The sequence below is a fragment of the Haemorhous mexicanus genome, chromosome 24, assembly GCF_027477595.1.
Source record: "Haemorhous mexicanus isolate bHaeMex1 chromosome 24, bHaeMex1.pri, whole genome shotgun sequence".
Classification (NCBI taxonomy): Eukaryota; Metazoa; Chordata; class Aves; order Passeriformes; family Fringillidae; genus Haemorhous; species Haemorhous mexicanus.
Window position 1 is genome coordinate 6,220,116 of NC_082364.1, and position 15,106 is coordinate 6,235,221.

Here is a 15,106-nt window from a genome sequence, read left to right on the forward strand (position 1 = left end):
CCAGCCTGAGGCCGTTCCCGGGGAGCGGAGCCGACCCGCGGCTGTCCCCTCCCGTCAGGGAGCTGTGCAGAGCCACGAGGTGCCCATATCCCATTTTCTTAGGCTCAGCTCTGTGCAGAGCCATGAGGTGCCCCATATCCCGTTTTCTTAGGCTGAGCTCTGTGCAGAGCCATGAGGTGCCCATATCCCTATTTTCTTAGGCTGGGCTCTGTGCAGAGCCACGAGGTGCCCATATCCCTATTTTCTTAGGCTGAGCTCTGTGCAGAGCCATAAGGTGCCCATATCCCGTTTTCTTAGGCTGGGCTCTGTGCAGAGCCATAAGGTGCCCATATCCCATTTTCTTAGGCTGAGCTCTGTGCAGAGCCATGAGGTGCCCCATATCCCGTTTTCTTAGGCTGAGCTCTGTGCAGAGCCATAAGGTGCCCCATATCCCATTTTCTTAGGCTGGGCTCTGTGCAGAGCCATGAGGTGCCCCATATCCCATTTTCTTAGGCTGAGCTCTGTGCAGAGCCATAAGGTGCCCCATATCCCGTTTTCTTAGGCTGAGCTCTGTGCAGAGCCATGAGGTGCCCATATCCCGCTTTCCGCAGGCTGAGCTCTGTGCAGAGCCATGAGGTGCCCCATATCCCGCTTTCCGCAGGCTGAGCTCTGTGCAGAGCCATGAGGTGCCCCATATCCCGCTTTCCGCAGGCTGAGCTCTGTGCAGAGCCATAAGGTGCCCCATATCCCCTTTTCCGCAGGCTGAGCTCTGTGCAGAGCCATGAGGGGCCCCATATCCCATTTTCTTAGGCTGAGCTCTGTGCAGAGCCATGAGGGGCCCATACCCCGTTCTCGGCAGGCCGAGCCCCGCGCACTGGCGCTGCGGGCGGGGCGGTGCCGAGGCGGTGCCTGAGGCGGGCCGGTTCCCGCCCGCCGCCGCTTTACGGCCGCCCCAGTGTCGCGCCGCGCCGCCCGCACGGAGGTCACCGAGCGCCGCCGGCCCCGGCCCAGCCCGGCTGCAGCCCAGCCCCAGCATGTGGCGGGTGTTGGCGCGACGCGTGTCCCGGGGCGCGGCCGGGCCGCCCGGCCTGGTGCGGCCCCGCCGAACGCTCGGGGCCGGGGTCGGGGCTGGGGCCGGGGCTGGCCCGGCCCGGCGCGGCCCGGTCTGGGGCGGCCCCGCGCCTCGCCCGCTGCTGCCGCCGCCCGCCTGGCCCCGGCTCGTCCCGCGCCGCTGCTGCAGCCTCCCGGCGCACCAGAAGGTGAGAGTCGCCCCCGGAGCCTGCCCCGGCTGTCCCCTGTGTCCCCTCGCTGCCCCGGCTGTCCCCCTCCCTGCCCCTTCGCTTTCCCCTTCGCTTTCCCTTTCCCCGTCCCTGCCCTTTCCCTTTCCCCGTCCCTGCCCTTTCCCCGTCCCTTCGCTTTCCCCGTCCCTGCCCCTGCCCTTTCCCCGTCCCTGCCCCTTCTCTTTCCCCGTCCCTGCCTCTTCGCTTTCCCCCTCCGTTTTCCGTCCCCTCCCCGTGCGGCTCACTTTGCCCCGGGGATTGAGTTACGGGATCATCAAGGCTGGAAAAGTCCTTTAGGATCAGCGAGCCAGCAGTGCCGCTGGAGCCCCCCACCCACACGGCTCTTGGACGCCCCCGGGGATGGGGACTCTGCCACCTCCGTGGGCAATCCTGTTCCAAAGCCTGACCGCCCAAACTGGGAGAAAATCGGTGATTTGGTGTCTTTGGCACCACTTAGCCTCTAGCTCCTGGGTGGCTGTCGGGTGCTCCCTCCATCACCTCTGTCCTTTATCCCAGCACCCTGCTGGTCCTTGGCAGACCCACGCCAAGCCCTGGCTCTCTGTAACCCTTTCTTGGGAGAATCACAGAGTGTTAAGGGGTTGGAGTCTACCTTAAAGCCATGTGCAGGGACACCTTCCACTGTCCCAGGTTGCTCCAAGCCCCACGCAGGCTGACCTTGAACATTTCCAGGGATGGGGCAGGCACAACCTCTGCCCTCAGCACCCAGTGTGGGTTTGCCAGGGTTCTTCACCAGCAGCTTGGGGCAGTGCTGGGGATTTGCAGCAGACCTGTGCCCCACATCCCGGCTGAGCTGAGGATTTGTCTCTGTCCCGTGTGTGCTGCCTGCTGCTGGATCTGTCTGGCTGTGACACTGTCCTGTCCCTCACAGGTGGCACTGCCAGCGCTGTCCCCCACGATGCAGATGGGCACCATCGCACGCTGGGAGAAGAAGGAGGGGGACAAGATCAGTGAAGGGGATCTCATAGCAGAGGTATCCTGGGGACAAGATCAATGAAGGGGATCTCATAGCAGAGGTATCCTGGGGACAAGATCAGTGAAGGGATCTCATAGCAGAGGTATCCTGGGGACCAGGCTGGGCTGGTCTCTCTTGAGCTGCACATCTGGCCTGGGGGCTGTTCCTGACTGAAGGCAGATTTTGGATCCCAGATTCCAAGGGATGCTGGTGGGAAGGAGTGGCTGTCAGCCTCTCAGAGCTGGTTTGAGGGCAGACTTCCCTAGAGCTGCTGCCTCAGGGTGATTTTTCCAGAACTGTGAGCCTACAACAGACTGGGGGGCTCTGGGCTCACCATTTGCTGTTCTCTCTCAAAGGTGGAGACAGACAAAGCTACAGTTGGCTTTGAGAGCCTGGAGGAATGTTACCTGGCCAAGATCCTGGTGCCTGAAGGAACAAGGGATGTTCCTATTGGGGCCATAATATGTATCACAGTAGAAAAGTATGTATTTTCCTAACCCTTGGTGTCAGTTTCCCCTCTTGGAGCTTCTGGGGTGTCTTGAGTGAAAGACAGACCATCACCTGATGGGCTTTGGGGCTCTGTGTGTTCTTCTAGGCCTGAATATATTGATGCCTTCAAAAACTACACCCTGGATTCTGCAGCAGCTGCTGCCCCCGCAGCCTCAGTGCCTCCCCCTCCAGCTGCAGCCCCCTCCCCACCACCTCAGCCTTCTCCTCAGGCTCCTGGCAGCTCTTACCCTCCTCACATGCAGGTAAGAGAGCCCTGCTCCTGCTTTAAGGCTTCTTGCAGTCTTTTTCTGCCCCTGGCATTGCTGCTTGTGGGGCATTTTGTAATAAAAACTGTCTGGAATGGGAATTTATTAACTGTGCCACTTCAGTTGTGGTGTGCCTAGAGCAGGTGCTGGGTGACATCCCAGAAAGCTTTTTTAATAAATTTATTTCAGCATCCCAGCTGCTGGTGGAGGAGAGTCTTGTCCCTCCAGGGTTGTTTTTTGAAAAATGTGCTAAATCTGCATTATTTGGACAGTTGTGGTATAAAAAGACCTTGTGCTTAGTGTGAGTAGGCTCTGCTCATATCTCAGAGCAGAACTCCAGCCTGTGGTGCTCTGGTGACCACAGCAGATGTGTCTGTGGGTGACTAATAATGAATTGTGTTTGTGGGTATAACCTTTTTGCTTTGCTTGGGTTTTGAACTGTATCCACTGATGGATTTGAGCACTTTGTACAGGGGGTTGCTTTGACACCCCTTTGAAAAAGAAAATCTGGACAATTGAACCCCATCCCACAGATAAAGCATGTGGGAACTGATTTGTGTGAAATGTTACTCAATAAAATAATTAATGTTTGGCTTCTAAATGTGTGTTTTGGCTACTAAAGTTGCTTTCTTCCCTCTGCTTGCCCCCTCTGCCCAGTTTTGCTCCCCATGTGTGTGTCACAGTGACAAAGTGACTTGCTGCAGCCTTCCTTAGCCTTGCAGGGTGATGGCAGTGATGATTATTTTGATTTATCCATTTCTTGGCCTTGCTCTCCTGCTCAGGCCTTGCTGACAAAGCCAAAGCAGCACAGTGGGACAGCTCTGCGTGGCTGTCATGGAGCCAGACCTAGGAGTGCATTAAAGTTGCTTCTTTAGGTTGGCATTGTTTCTCAGGAGTTCAGGCTGTGTTCCTGAGCCCTCTGGATGAGCAGGGTCTGACTGTGCTGTGGTCTGTGCCTTCCCAGGTCACCCTCCCTGCTCTGTCACCCACCATGACAATGGGCACCGTGCAGAGGTGGGAGAAGAAGGTTGGGGAGAAGCTCAGTGAGGGAGACTTGCTGGCTGAGATTGAGACAGATAAAGCCACAATCGGTGAGTCCCCAGCCAAGGGTGGGTGAGGTGCCCTTGGAAGGGTCCTGGCAGCCTCTGCCAGCTCCTCTGGCTGCTCAGGGGGTGGTGCTGTGGGACAGGTTTTGTTAACATCTCATTCCACTGGAGAGCTCCTAAAAACACTTCTATTTCCTCGTCAATCCTTCTTAGCAAGTGCATGGAGAGGTTCCCTGCTGGGAAGGATTCTCCTGCTCCAGCTGCCAGTCTCCAGCAGCAGCACTTGGAGCAGCTCTTCAGCTCCTCAGTGTTGTTTCTCTCCCCTGCAGGCTTTGAAGTGCAGGAGGAAGGCTACCTGGCAAAGATCTTGGTGCCTGAAGGAACAAGAGATGTGCCCTTAGGAACTCCTCTGTGCATCATTGTGGAGAAGGAGGCTGATATTCCAGCCTTTGCTGACTACCAGGCTGCTGCAGTCACTGACATGAAGGCACCAGCTCCTCCTCCCCCTCCTCCTCCTCCACAGGTAAGGAAGAGTCACGGGCACCACTGAGAAGCCTGAGCTGAGCTGTTGTTGGCAGTGTGGAGCCCAGGCTTCAGCAGGAGTGTTCTGATTTGTGAGTGCAAGGCTGATCCATGAGCTGAGAAGTGATCACCAATTTGCCCCCCAAGACCTACAGCAGGTTTCATTCATTCTGATTTTTTCCCAGCTTGTTGCTTGTGCCAGTTCTGATTCCTCATCCTTGAAAATGGGGAGCTCGAGTTCTTTATTTTATTTGTTTTTTTATTCAGCTGACCTCCTTCCCAGTGAGTTTCTGATTTAATTTCTGGGAGCCTTTGTGCACACGAGTCATTATCTCTTGATTGATAATTAGATGGGCCAATTCTCTTGCTGTGGGTTCCACTGAGGCTTTGATTCTTTGTTTAAGGTGATGGCAACTCCTGCAGCTGCTCCTCCTCCTCCCCAGCCTGCTGCTGCTCCTGCTCCAGCAGCCCCCTCAGCAGGGCCACCCCGCAAAGGAGGAAGGGTCGTGGTCAGTCCCCTGGCAAAGAAGTTGGCAGCAGAGAAAGGAATCGACCTTACCCAAGTGAAAGGTACCTTTCCTTTCCACTTCTTTGCTCTCTCTATCAGTTTTCTGTCCCTGTAGATCCATATTTTCCTGTTCTTCCTGACTGTGCAGCTGAGAACCAGGAGTTGTGTTCAGTGATTCTCTCTGTTGAATAAAACTGAATAAAACTTTGCTTTAGAAGTAAAGCCATGTTGGAACTAATCAAAATCCTCTCTCGTTTTCCTTTGTCCCTTTCAGGTACTGGACCAGATGGCAGAATCACCAAAAAAGATGTGGAGTCATTTGTGCCATCAAAGGCTGCTCCAGTGAGTAGGCTGGAAATCTGTGGGCATGGATGTTACAGGCATGGAAAGCTCTGTGGAAGGGCAGTTCCTGCATGGAACTGGCATTGCTGGATTGTGTGGGTGGTGCTGACTGTAAGGTTGGGAAATTTAACCTGCCAGAAACACTGATCAAGCCTTCTCCCTTTGTTTGTCCTTTTGATACTCCACTAAGGAAAAAAAAAAATAATGTGCTCCCAACCCTTCCTTTGGCTGCTAAATCTTCATGGGCTGAGGTCACCCAGTCCCAGCTGGTCCAGATTGCTGAAGAGAGGGGATCAGAAGGAAAGCCAGCCCTAGCAACCCCCAGCCTGTCACTGCTGCCCCAGAAATGTTCTGATGCTGTGGTTTGTGTTGTCCCTGAGCTGATGGAGGTGTTTCTCTGTGTGCTGCAGTTTGGGAGACCCCCCAGCACAGCTCTGCTCTCTGTACAACAACCAGAGCAGGACTGGCTGGGCTGGGAGCTTCACAGCAGCACATCTCAGTGTTGAGCTGCTGAACACTCCATACTGCATTTAATAACCAAAGAGAGGGGTTAGAAGGAGCCTGGTGGGCACTGGAGAGGTGGAAATGGCTGCTGCTCTTCCCAAGAGGCAGCTTGGCCTCAGCACTGAGCTGCAGTTGCTCTTTGGGTGTTTCTGGGGGTGACTCTGGTGTTCCCTGCAGGCTGCAGCTCCGGAGGCAGTTCCTGGGGTGGCAGCAGCACCCGAGGGGACCTTCACAGACATCCCCATCAGCAACATCCGCAGGGTAAGGGCTCAGTCTGTGCCAAGGTCGTTGTGGTGGCCCTGAGGGTTCCAGCTGATGAGTGTTCATGCTCTGCACACCCCCAGGTCATTGCTCAGAGGCTGATGCAGTCCAAACAGACAATACCTCACTACTACCTGTCCATCGATGTCAACATGGGGAAAGTCCTGGTGCTAAGGAAAGAGCTCAATCAGGTGAGTTGTGGCATCTTGGCTTGGGGAAAGAACCATTCTTTTCAGTGCCTTTTGTGGGTCAGTTCTGGATTGTCTGTGACAGAATGAGATTTTCCTCACGTCTGCTCCTTCCTGACTTCCCTAAGGGTCAGTTCTGAGCTCTGCTTGGTGGTGTTTCATTATTTCAGGTGGAAAATAAAAGGATAGAAAGCTTTTTAATAGTAAGAAGGTAAAAAATTTGGGCAGAATAATAATTTTAAGTCTAGTTTGAGGAATACTAAACATTAAAAAAAACTATGTTCTTAAATTATGAAGGAGATACTTTCACCTTCTAAATTGTCCTTGAATTTTAATGCTTGCAAGTGGTGTGATTGTTTTCTGTTTCCTGTGAGCTGCAGTGACTGCCCTTGTTAATTGGGGGGATGTGCAGGGGACAAACTGACACCTGGAATCTTCATTTGCAGGAGGTCTCGGAGAACATCAAGCTTTCTGTCAATGATTTCATAATTAAAGCTTCTGCATTGGCATGCTTGAAAGTGCCTGAGGCAAATTCTTCATGGATGGACACAGTTATTAGGCAGTAAGTTTATGGCATGGTCAGAGCCAGAAACTTCCTTTGTTCATGGCAAACCAGAACTTCTGCTGGGGTTTGAGGGAGGAGAAAAGTACAATGTGAAGGTGGGAGGTTTAAAGTGATAAAATCTTTGAGTCTAAGCCTGGTGGGAAAGGTGAAATAATTGTTGCAAATTAATGTTAATTTTGGGTTGTCTGGACTGTTTTTATTTTTTCTGTTTGCTCCCTTGCTGGAGTGGTTTCAGCTGCTGTGTGTGTTGCAGGAATCATGTGGTGGATGTGAGTGTGGCTGTCAGCACCCCTGCAGGGCTCATCACCCCCATTGTCTTCAACGCCCACATCAAGGGCCTGGCTGCCATCAGCAAGGACGTGGCTTCCCTGGCAGCCAAAGCCCGGGAGGGCAAGCTCCAGCCTCACGAATTCCAGGTCAGACACCTGTGGTGGTGTTAAACTCTGCTGCTCTTGACTTGTTTAAAAAGAGCAGAGGCTGTTTTGTGATGTTTGAGCCTTGGTCAGTAATCACAGAATGTCCTGAGTGGGAAGGGACCCACAGGGGTCATTGAATCCAGCCCCTGGCCTGCACTGACACCCCCAAGTCCCACCCTGGGCATCCCTGGAGCACTGTCCAACCCTCCTGGAGCTCTGGCAGCTCAGGGCTGTGCCCATTCCCTGCGGAGCCTGGGCAGTGCCAGCACCCTCTGGGGGAAGAACCTTTCCTGATCTCCAGCCCAGATTCCCCTGGCACAGCTCCAGCTGCTCCCTGGATGCTGTCCCTGCTCTCCAAAGAGCCTCTCCTCCTCAGGAAGCTACAGACTGCCATGAGGTCCCCTCTCTCCTCATATCCCCACATAAAACAGTTTTGAGTTTGCCCCTGAATGTGTTTGTTTTCTTCTAGGGTGGTACTTTCACAATTTCCAATTTAGGAATGTATGGGATTAAGAATTTCTCTGCCATAATCAACCCGCCTCAAGCCTGCATCCTGGCAGTGGGTTCCTCAAAAGAGATACTGGTGCCAGCTGATAATGAGAAAGGGTGAGTTTCCATCTGATCCTGAACTCAAGCTCTGAAATCATGCCTCGTTTGCTAACACCTCCATTAGATAATAATTTTAAAGACACTAAAATGTATTGTTGACACCATGCTTTCAGTACTTGCTTCAGTTTGCATTTAAGGAACACCTCGAGGATGGATCCTGTATCAATATCCCCTGGCTTGGAGCTGAAATGGTTCTTTTCCTTTGTGTGGGGCTGTCCTTGTGCTGCAAGGACAGCTGAGCTCCCTGCCCTCAGGGGAGCACACGGAGATGGTTTCAGTGCCTGTGGGAAGTTCCTTCCTTGGTTTTCCTCAGAGAAGGAATGAACATGATCTGCTCCCCAGTGCAACTGGGGGAAACATCTGTCACCAGGCACCAGCTGCTGTTCCTGGCTCTCCCAGTGGCTTTTCTGCTCTGTAAGTGGCACTGCCTTGCAGAGGAGCGTGTTAACCCTTTTTTTGTTGTTTTTCTCCCAGCTTTGACGTGGCCAGCGTGATGTCTGTCACCCTGAGCTGTGATCACCGTGTTGTGGATGGAGCAGTTGGAGCACAGTGGCTTGCTGAGTTCAAGAACTTCCTTGAAAAGCCAGTAACCATGCTGCTATAATTTAACCATGCAAAGCAGAATTTTCATGGGTCACACTGTTGTGTTTTAAACAAGCTATTTAGACTTTAGTGTTCAGACTTTGAGAGAGTTCCTTTTTTTATTTAAAAAATGTATTATATTATCTGGTAATGTTATTTACCAGTCTGTACAGAAAAAAAAAAAAAAAAGTTTGCAAAAGTGCTTTTCAGAGCAATATTACAGCTACACTGTATTTTTATACAGTTAGTTAACTTGCAAACTCTTCCAAAACAGAGTTAAGCATCCCAGATTTTAAATAAAACAAAATTACCCTGGCATTGTGCCAGCTGCTTCTAAACTCGGGTGCCCAGGGGGTGCATACCAACAGTTTGATGACCTCGGTGTTGTCAGAGACTGGAATTTCAAACATCTCCTGACAGGAGCGCAGGTGAGATGGCCACAGAAGGGACAAGGAGGAGGGGAGCTGCCCCACTGCTGTTCTGGGCTGGGGAGGTGGCACAGCACGGAGGGACTGCAGTGCTGGGGACAGTCTCAAGGGCCAGTAAAGCCTGTCTGGAATGTGGCTCTGGCCGGGACCTGCTCAGCTCCCTGAGCCCTTCTGAGCACTTTAGGGTGAACGAGCACTGCTGGCTCGGGGTCCCACTCTGGGGCACCACAGGAACTGCTGTGCTGTCTCCTCATGGACTCTCACTGCCATCTGCTTTTGCTCTGGACCCTCTGGAGCTGCTGTTCCCGTGGCTGAGTTAACCCCGGGCTCTGGGGCCGTGGAAGGAACTGTTCTGCAGAATGTTCACGGTGTGTTGGAAGGCAGTGTAGACAAATCACACATGCTGATAACCCCACCAGGGGATGGTAATCATGTGAGGACTGGGATGTTTGGGATTTTTCATTTCAGGCATTCTAACATAGGAAGCTCTGACTTAAGCCACTGGAATTGCAGACCCTCCCTGGATTGTCCATGTTGTCCAGCCTCAGTGAAGCTGCAGAATGTGCTCTCCATGTACATATTGTATGTAAGGTGCTTCTCTAGTCTGTTGGACTCGTGTCCAGTTACCCCAGGCATTGCATCCTGCAGGGGCTGCAGTGCTGACCATTCTGAAATTCCACTTTCCACATGGAAATGTTCATGTAAAAAAAAGGACAAATGTGCAGTAATGACAGAGTGACCAGGAGAATTAAACAGGGGGGGGCAGAGTTGGAAAAAAAAGGAAGTTGTTCAGGCTGATCCTGTTATTCTGTATATTGCATTAAGTACTGTCTCCTGTAAAATTCTACATAATTCACTAAAGATACTGAAAGAAAATACTGTGGAAATTAAATATTTTTGTGGGAACTATTTAGTGTCTGGTTGCTGTGACGCCTTGCTTAAGCGCAAAAAAAAAAAAAAAAGTGCATTAAGATTTTGGATTTTCTTGAATGACCTGAAATACCCTGATTCCAGACTGGCTCCAGTGAACCCATGTTCCATTAAATGTTTGGAATTGACAACTACTAAACCATGTCCCAGTGCTTTTCTCTTCAGTCGTGTGTGGCTTTCCTGCTGTCAGTGCTCTGCAGCCTTTCAGTCTCACAGTGCAACTCACCCTATTAACCTGAGATTTAATCACAGATCTTTTGCTTTTTGCTGTCTGCAGCTTCCTCTCTGCTCTGCTCACCTGTGGGGCTGTGTGTGGCAGGTTGTTCCAGCATTAAATACTTGAAGAGAGCTGCCCTAACCATGGGATTCTGTTCATTTATTTATTTAACAAAAACACATCACCACTGTTGTGCTGTCCCTTCAGTAAAGTGTGTGGGTGTTGGTGGTTCTGTACTTGTGTTGTAACTAAATATTCAACTATTCTTTGAATATTTATAGTCTTTACTTATTTTTTTCTAAGTTTGGTGGTGCTGCTATTCCTCCAGCCTTCCTTTTCTGTTTGCATCTCTAAAGGCATTTGAGATATTCACCCCTCATGAGTAAAAATGTGAATTAAAAATGCCCTTAATCCCACTCCTAGCTGAGATTTTCACTCTGGGTTTTTGTTGTGTAATCTGCCAAAACTTGAGGAAGTTTCAGTGGTTTTCCCAAGCTGTGTTTCTGCAGAAGTGTCTTACAACAGCTTCGCTAAATGCTGGCTAAGAATATCCACCATTACAGAAAACAATTCATTTAAAGGCAATTAAAACAATTAAATAAGACTCAAAATTGATTAAAACTATTAATTTTTAGTAAAAACATTACTGAAATTTAAACCATTACTTAAAATTCAATTTGAACCGGTACTTATGATTGAATTCCAATCATTACTTAAATTTTATTAGTTAATTAATTGATTCAGACTATTAACGTGTTATATCGTTTCCCGCATTACCCAGACACAGTCTTTCCGGCAATCTTTGCCTTAGTTTGGGGCAATTTTTCCCCAAAAAGAGGAATTCTTTCGAGCAGCCACCTGTCGTCCGGGGCCCATCGCGGTGTCCCGCAGCTCCGGCAGCGGGGCCCAGGCGGTCCGAGCCACGGGGGGCAGCGGGGGGCTGGATCCGGTGCCGGCCCGGGCGGTACCGAGGCGGTACCGGGGCGGTTCGGGTCCGTTCCGGGCGGTCCGGCTCCGTTCAGGCCCTCACGGCCCTCACGGCCATGGCGGCGCCGTTGCCCCGGAGACGGCGCCGGAAGCGGCGCGCGCGCGGCCCCGCGCGTTTCCGCGTCCCCCGCCCGGCCCGGCCCGGCCCGGCCCGGCCCCGCCGCCACAAACGGCGCCAGCACCGGCACCGGCAGCACCGGCACCGCGCCCGGGGCCGGCCCGCGGCAGCGCCCGCAGCATGTCCCGCGTGCCCGTGGGGAAGGTGCTGCTGCGCAACGTCATCCGCCACACCGGAGCGCACAACAAGGTGAGGCCCGGGCCGCCCGCGCCGAGCGGGGCCTGCGGGGCCGAGCGGGGCGGCCCGGGCTGTGGGGACACCGTGAGGGACATCCTGGGCTGCGGGGACTGCTCCGGGCTGTGGGAACACCGTGAGGGACATCCTGGGCTGCGGGGACTGCCCCGGGCTGCGGGGACACCGTGAGGGACATCCTGGGCTGCGGGGACACCGTGAGGGACATCCCGGTGTGCGGGGACACCGTGAGGGACATCCCGGGCTGCGGGGACACCGTGAGGGACATCCCGGGCTGCGGAGACTGCCCCGGGCTGCGGGGACACCGTGAGGGACATCCCGGGCTGCGGGAACACCGTGAGGGACATCCCGGGCTGCGGGGACTGTCCCGGGCTGCGGGAACACCGTGAGGGACATCCCGGGCTGCGGGGACTGCCCCGGGCTGCGGGGACACCGTGAGGGTGCGGGGACATCTCTGTGTACGGGACATCCCGGGCTGCGGGGACATCCCGGCGGTGCCACCCGGTGATGCGGGGACGTCCCGGTGTGCGGGGCCGGCGTCGTGCCCCGCTGCTGATCCTGCAGGGCAGAGCGGGAGCTTTGGGCAGAAATCAAAGGAGTTTGGTGAATCGGCCACATCCTCAGGGTCACTTCTGGTTTAACGCCGTTCCGGTTTCCACCGAGTTTCGGTTTCACCCCGGTGAGGGAGTATGTCTGTATTTACTTAAAAAGTAGCAAATCTCGAATAGGTTTTGTTGTATTTTATTTGTTGCATTGTGTACGTGCTTTTATTTGCATGAAACAATTTGAACTTTCTGTGCACTGGCAGGATTTTGGTGCAAGATTAAGCAACTCCATTAAGTTTAGCAAACTGTTTCATGAATCATAATTCAGCAGGTCTAACCAGCACCAGGAAGTTCTCTCTGGGATACAGATATGTGTAAACAATCCTTTGTTTGGGGATGGTAGGAAAGGTGGCTATGAGTTCCTTACCAGGAGTGTTGAGGTGGGTGCTGCATGACTGTGAATTTCCCCTGATGTTAAACTCATTTCCCTTTCTGGGACTTTCAGCTTCAGGAAGAGACAGAAATGTGGAAAATAAGGGAGTGGGAGAAGCAGACAGAAGAGACTTACTGGAAAAGGCAGAGCAGAATGCTGTCAGACACCTCCAGGTGAGAAACACCACAGAAATATTTATTTTCTCCTTGACAACTCCCTGCAAAGAGCTCAAGCCCCTGCTTAGGCCTGATCTCACTGTGTTCGTGCAGATGTGAGATGTTGAGGTGCCGGGTGAATGAGGGGGTGAATGAGGGGTTTCTGGGGGGCTCTGGGGGTGCCTGGGAGGTGTCTCCCCCTGAAGGAGCCGTTCCCTCTCCGCAGCAGCCGCATGCGCAGCGATGGCTTCGACGACGAGGGGCACAGGGCAGACTGGAAATCCAGGAACCCACAGCTCCTTGACCTGGTGGAAGATGATCTCCTCAGGGCCAGATCCTGGAATAAAAAGCTGTATGAATGTGAAGCCAACATGCCAGACAGGTCTGTGGGGGAATTCTGTGTTCTGTGGTTGTGATTCAAACATCTTTTTGGAGCCCTGTACCAAAAAATGACACATTTCTGTTTGGTGTGTGCTGTGATGAAATAGAGCTTCAGCTCATTTTGAGAATGAATAACATGTACAAACTTCTGCCATGTCACAGAATAACTAATTTCAGCTCATCTGTGGAGTTTCTAAGCCACACTAAGCACCAAAAGCCCAGCCCTAAGCTTAATATTTATTACTCTACCCAATAAGCTTAAAAAAATCTCAGGAAACACAAGTCCAAGGTTGGATTTAAAGGAATCAGAATTGTGGTTTGAGACCATTAGGTGTATTTAAATAGCACCAACCAGATCAGTCCTACTTCCTTCCTGTCTAAACTCAGATTCATTGTGTGGCTTTGCCTTTTCAGAATTGCATTTTTGTCCTAAAACAAGACAGACATGTTGTCTGTTTTTAATGGATGGTTCTGCTTTCTTACAGGTGGGGGCACAGTGGATACAAAGAGTTGTACCCTGAAGAATTTGACACAGACAGGTAAGGCAGACACCCTTACTGATGGATCCAGAATCTGCCTTCTGACAAGTTCTGCAGGGAATTTTACAAACTGAGTTTTGAATTTTGAATAGAGATCATCCTGAATGCAAAGCCTTACTGTTAAAAAACTCCAATCCATTAACATGGTGTGAGTCTTGAGAATCTTTTGTATTAATTAAGATAGTCGGGTTTAGCTGGAGTTACCAAAATCTATGAGTCTGGGAGGTAAATAAATTCTTACAGTATCCTGGAGAATGGAAAAACAAGATTTTAAGATAGAATTAATTATTTTTAACCTACACCCAGCAGAATCATCACTATTTTTCGGGCTTACAGATTGGATATAAATGAGTTTCATCACTCAGTGGCTTTCTGTTCACCTCCTCCTGTTCTTTTTCCAGTGATCAGCAGGAAGGAGATGAGCAAAATGCTGTCAATGGGAAGAAGAGATCCCACCTGAGGAAGCAAACAGCCCGTGAGTCCCACAAAAGGAAAAAAACCAAGAAATCCCACAAGAAGAAGCAAAAAAAGCGCTCACACAAAAAGAGGAAGAAAAAGAAAAAGGAGCAGGAGAGAAGTTCCACAGATTCCTCCCGGGGGGAGAGCGAGGGCTCAGGAGAGGAGACTCCAAGCACCCGGAAAGGAAAACACAAGCGCAAGAAAAAGCCCAGGAAAGTGCCTGCCAAGGAACCTACCTCTTCTTCTGGGCAGGAGAGTGACTTTTGCCATGCAAGCAGCTCCAGCACCAGCAGCTCTGAGGACACTGAATCCGAGGGGAAAAAGGAGAAACGGCCCCCAAGGAAGAGAAAGAAGCGGCACAGCTCCGTGCCCGAGAGGCCGAGCGAGGTGCCGGAGAAGAGGAGCAAGAGGAAGAACTGGAAGGTGGCGGGGGATGAGAAATCTGAGGACAGCTCTGATGAGGACTGAGGGGTCTGGGTGCAGCTCAGAGCAGGAGGGGAGGACAGAGGCAGATCTTTGTCACTCAGCACTGCCCCACTGCTCCAACACTGGTTTACACACGTGCTGCCATCCCACAGGGAGCAACGAGCCCGGGCAGCCTCGGGCTCGCCAGGCAGCACTGCAGGACAGCACCTACCTGGCCCACAGGTGGGCTCATCCTGCCAGCTTGGCGGTGATCAGGTTGTTTTTTTTCTTAAATTATGTTTGAACAGATTGCTCTTTGGCTCACCAAAACAATGGCCAGTAGGAGAGAGGACAGGCTGATAAATCAAGCTGGTAACAGAGGAATTGTCACTGTAACCCCCACAGTAGTTTTGTCTTCCCATCCTCCACCAAAAGCAGAGCTGTGGGAGCATGCACAGGGTCAGATGGACACAGAGGGGAGCTGAGGGAATATTCCCATTCCAGCTGAAGGGCAGTGACTTCTTCTCCAATGGTGAAAAAAGCCACCAGTTTGCTTGGTTTAGACCCCTGTCCAGAGCCTGCTGTGGGCTGGCCACCGTGCCTGCCTTCTCTCCGGGGATGCTGAAAGCATCTGTGCTGACAGAGAGGCCTTGGTGGGTGTTGTGTCCTGTCTGTGCTCTGCCCAGTGTGTTACTGGAGAAACTGGTACCAGGCCGTTCTCCCGGCAGCGAACAGCCAAGCCTTTTAATAAAATAAATAAATCCAGATGTGTTTGATGCTTTTGTCA

At 52.0% G+C, this 15,106-nt stretch overlaps 2 protein-coding genes across 2 annotated transcripts; both read left to right on the forward strand.

Moving 5' to 3' along the window:
• Nucleotides 1-964: 964 nt before the first annotated feature.
• On the forward strand, nt 965-9,867 carry DLAT (dihydrolipoamide S-acetyltransferase). Its single transcript, XM_059867100.1, has 14 exons — nt 965-1,238; nt 2,149-2,250; nt 2,589-2,713; nt 2,828-2,984; nt 3,952-4,078; nt 4,363-4,556; nt 4,960-5,125; nt 5,338-5,405; nt 6,087-6,170; nt 6,254-6,361; nt 6,805-6,920; nt 7,177-7,339; nt 7,809-7,945; nt 8,423-9,867. The coding sequence occupies exons 1-14, from the start codon at nt 1,014-1,016 to the stop codon at nt 8,550-8,552; spliced, it is 1,902 nt and encodes a 633-aa protein (XP_059723083.1). The 5' UTR covers nt 965-1,013; the 3' UTR covers nt 8,553-9,867.
• Nucleotides 9,868-11,235: 1,368 nt separating this feature from the next.
• Nucleotides 11,236-15,084, forward strand: NKAPD1 (NKAP domain containing 1). Its single transcript, XM_059867006.1, has 5 exons — nt 11,236-11,399; nt 12,453-12,553; nt 12,762-12,917; nt 13,402-13,455; nt 13,857-15,084. The coding sequence occupies exons 1-5, from the start codon at nt 11,331-11,333 to the stop codon at nt 14,380-14,382; spliced, it is 906 nt and encodes a 301-aa protein (XP_059722989.1). The 5' UTR covers nt 11,236-11,330; the 3' UTR covers nt 14,383-15,084.
• The last annotated feature ends 22 nt before the right edge of the window (nt 15,085-15,106 follow it).

Bases quoted from the DNA above. Each gene is read 5' to 3' on its own strand.
- DLAT (XM_059867100.1), top strand. From the start codon at position 1,014: ATGTGGCGGGTGTTGGCGCGACGCGTGTCCCGGGGCGCGGCCGGGCCG. The intron at 2,251-2,588 runs GTATCCTGGGGA...TCTCTCTCAAAG, and splicing joins AAGGGGATCTCATAGCAGAG to GTGGAGACAGACAAAGCTAC. The intron at 2,714-2,827 runs GTATGTATTTTC...GTGTTCTTCTAG, and splicing joins ATATGTATCACAGTAGAAAA to GCCTGAATATATTGATGCCT.
- NKAPD1 (XM_059867006.1), top strand. From the start codon at position 11,331: ATGTCCCGCGTGCCCGTGGGGAAGGTGCTGCTGCGCAACGTCATCCGC. The intron at 12,554-12,761 runs GTGAGAAACACC...CCCTCTCCGCAG, and splicing joins ATGCTGTCAGACACCTCCAG to CAGCCGCATGCGCAGCGATG. The intron at 12,918-13,401 runs GTCTGTGGGGGA...GCTTTCTTACAG, and splicing joins GAAGCCAACATGCCAGACAG to GTGGGGGCACAGTGGATACA.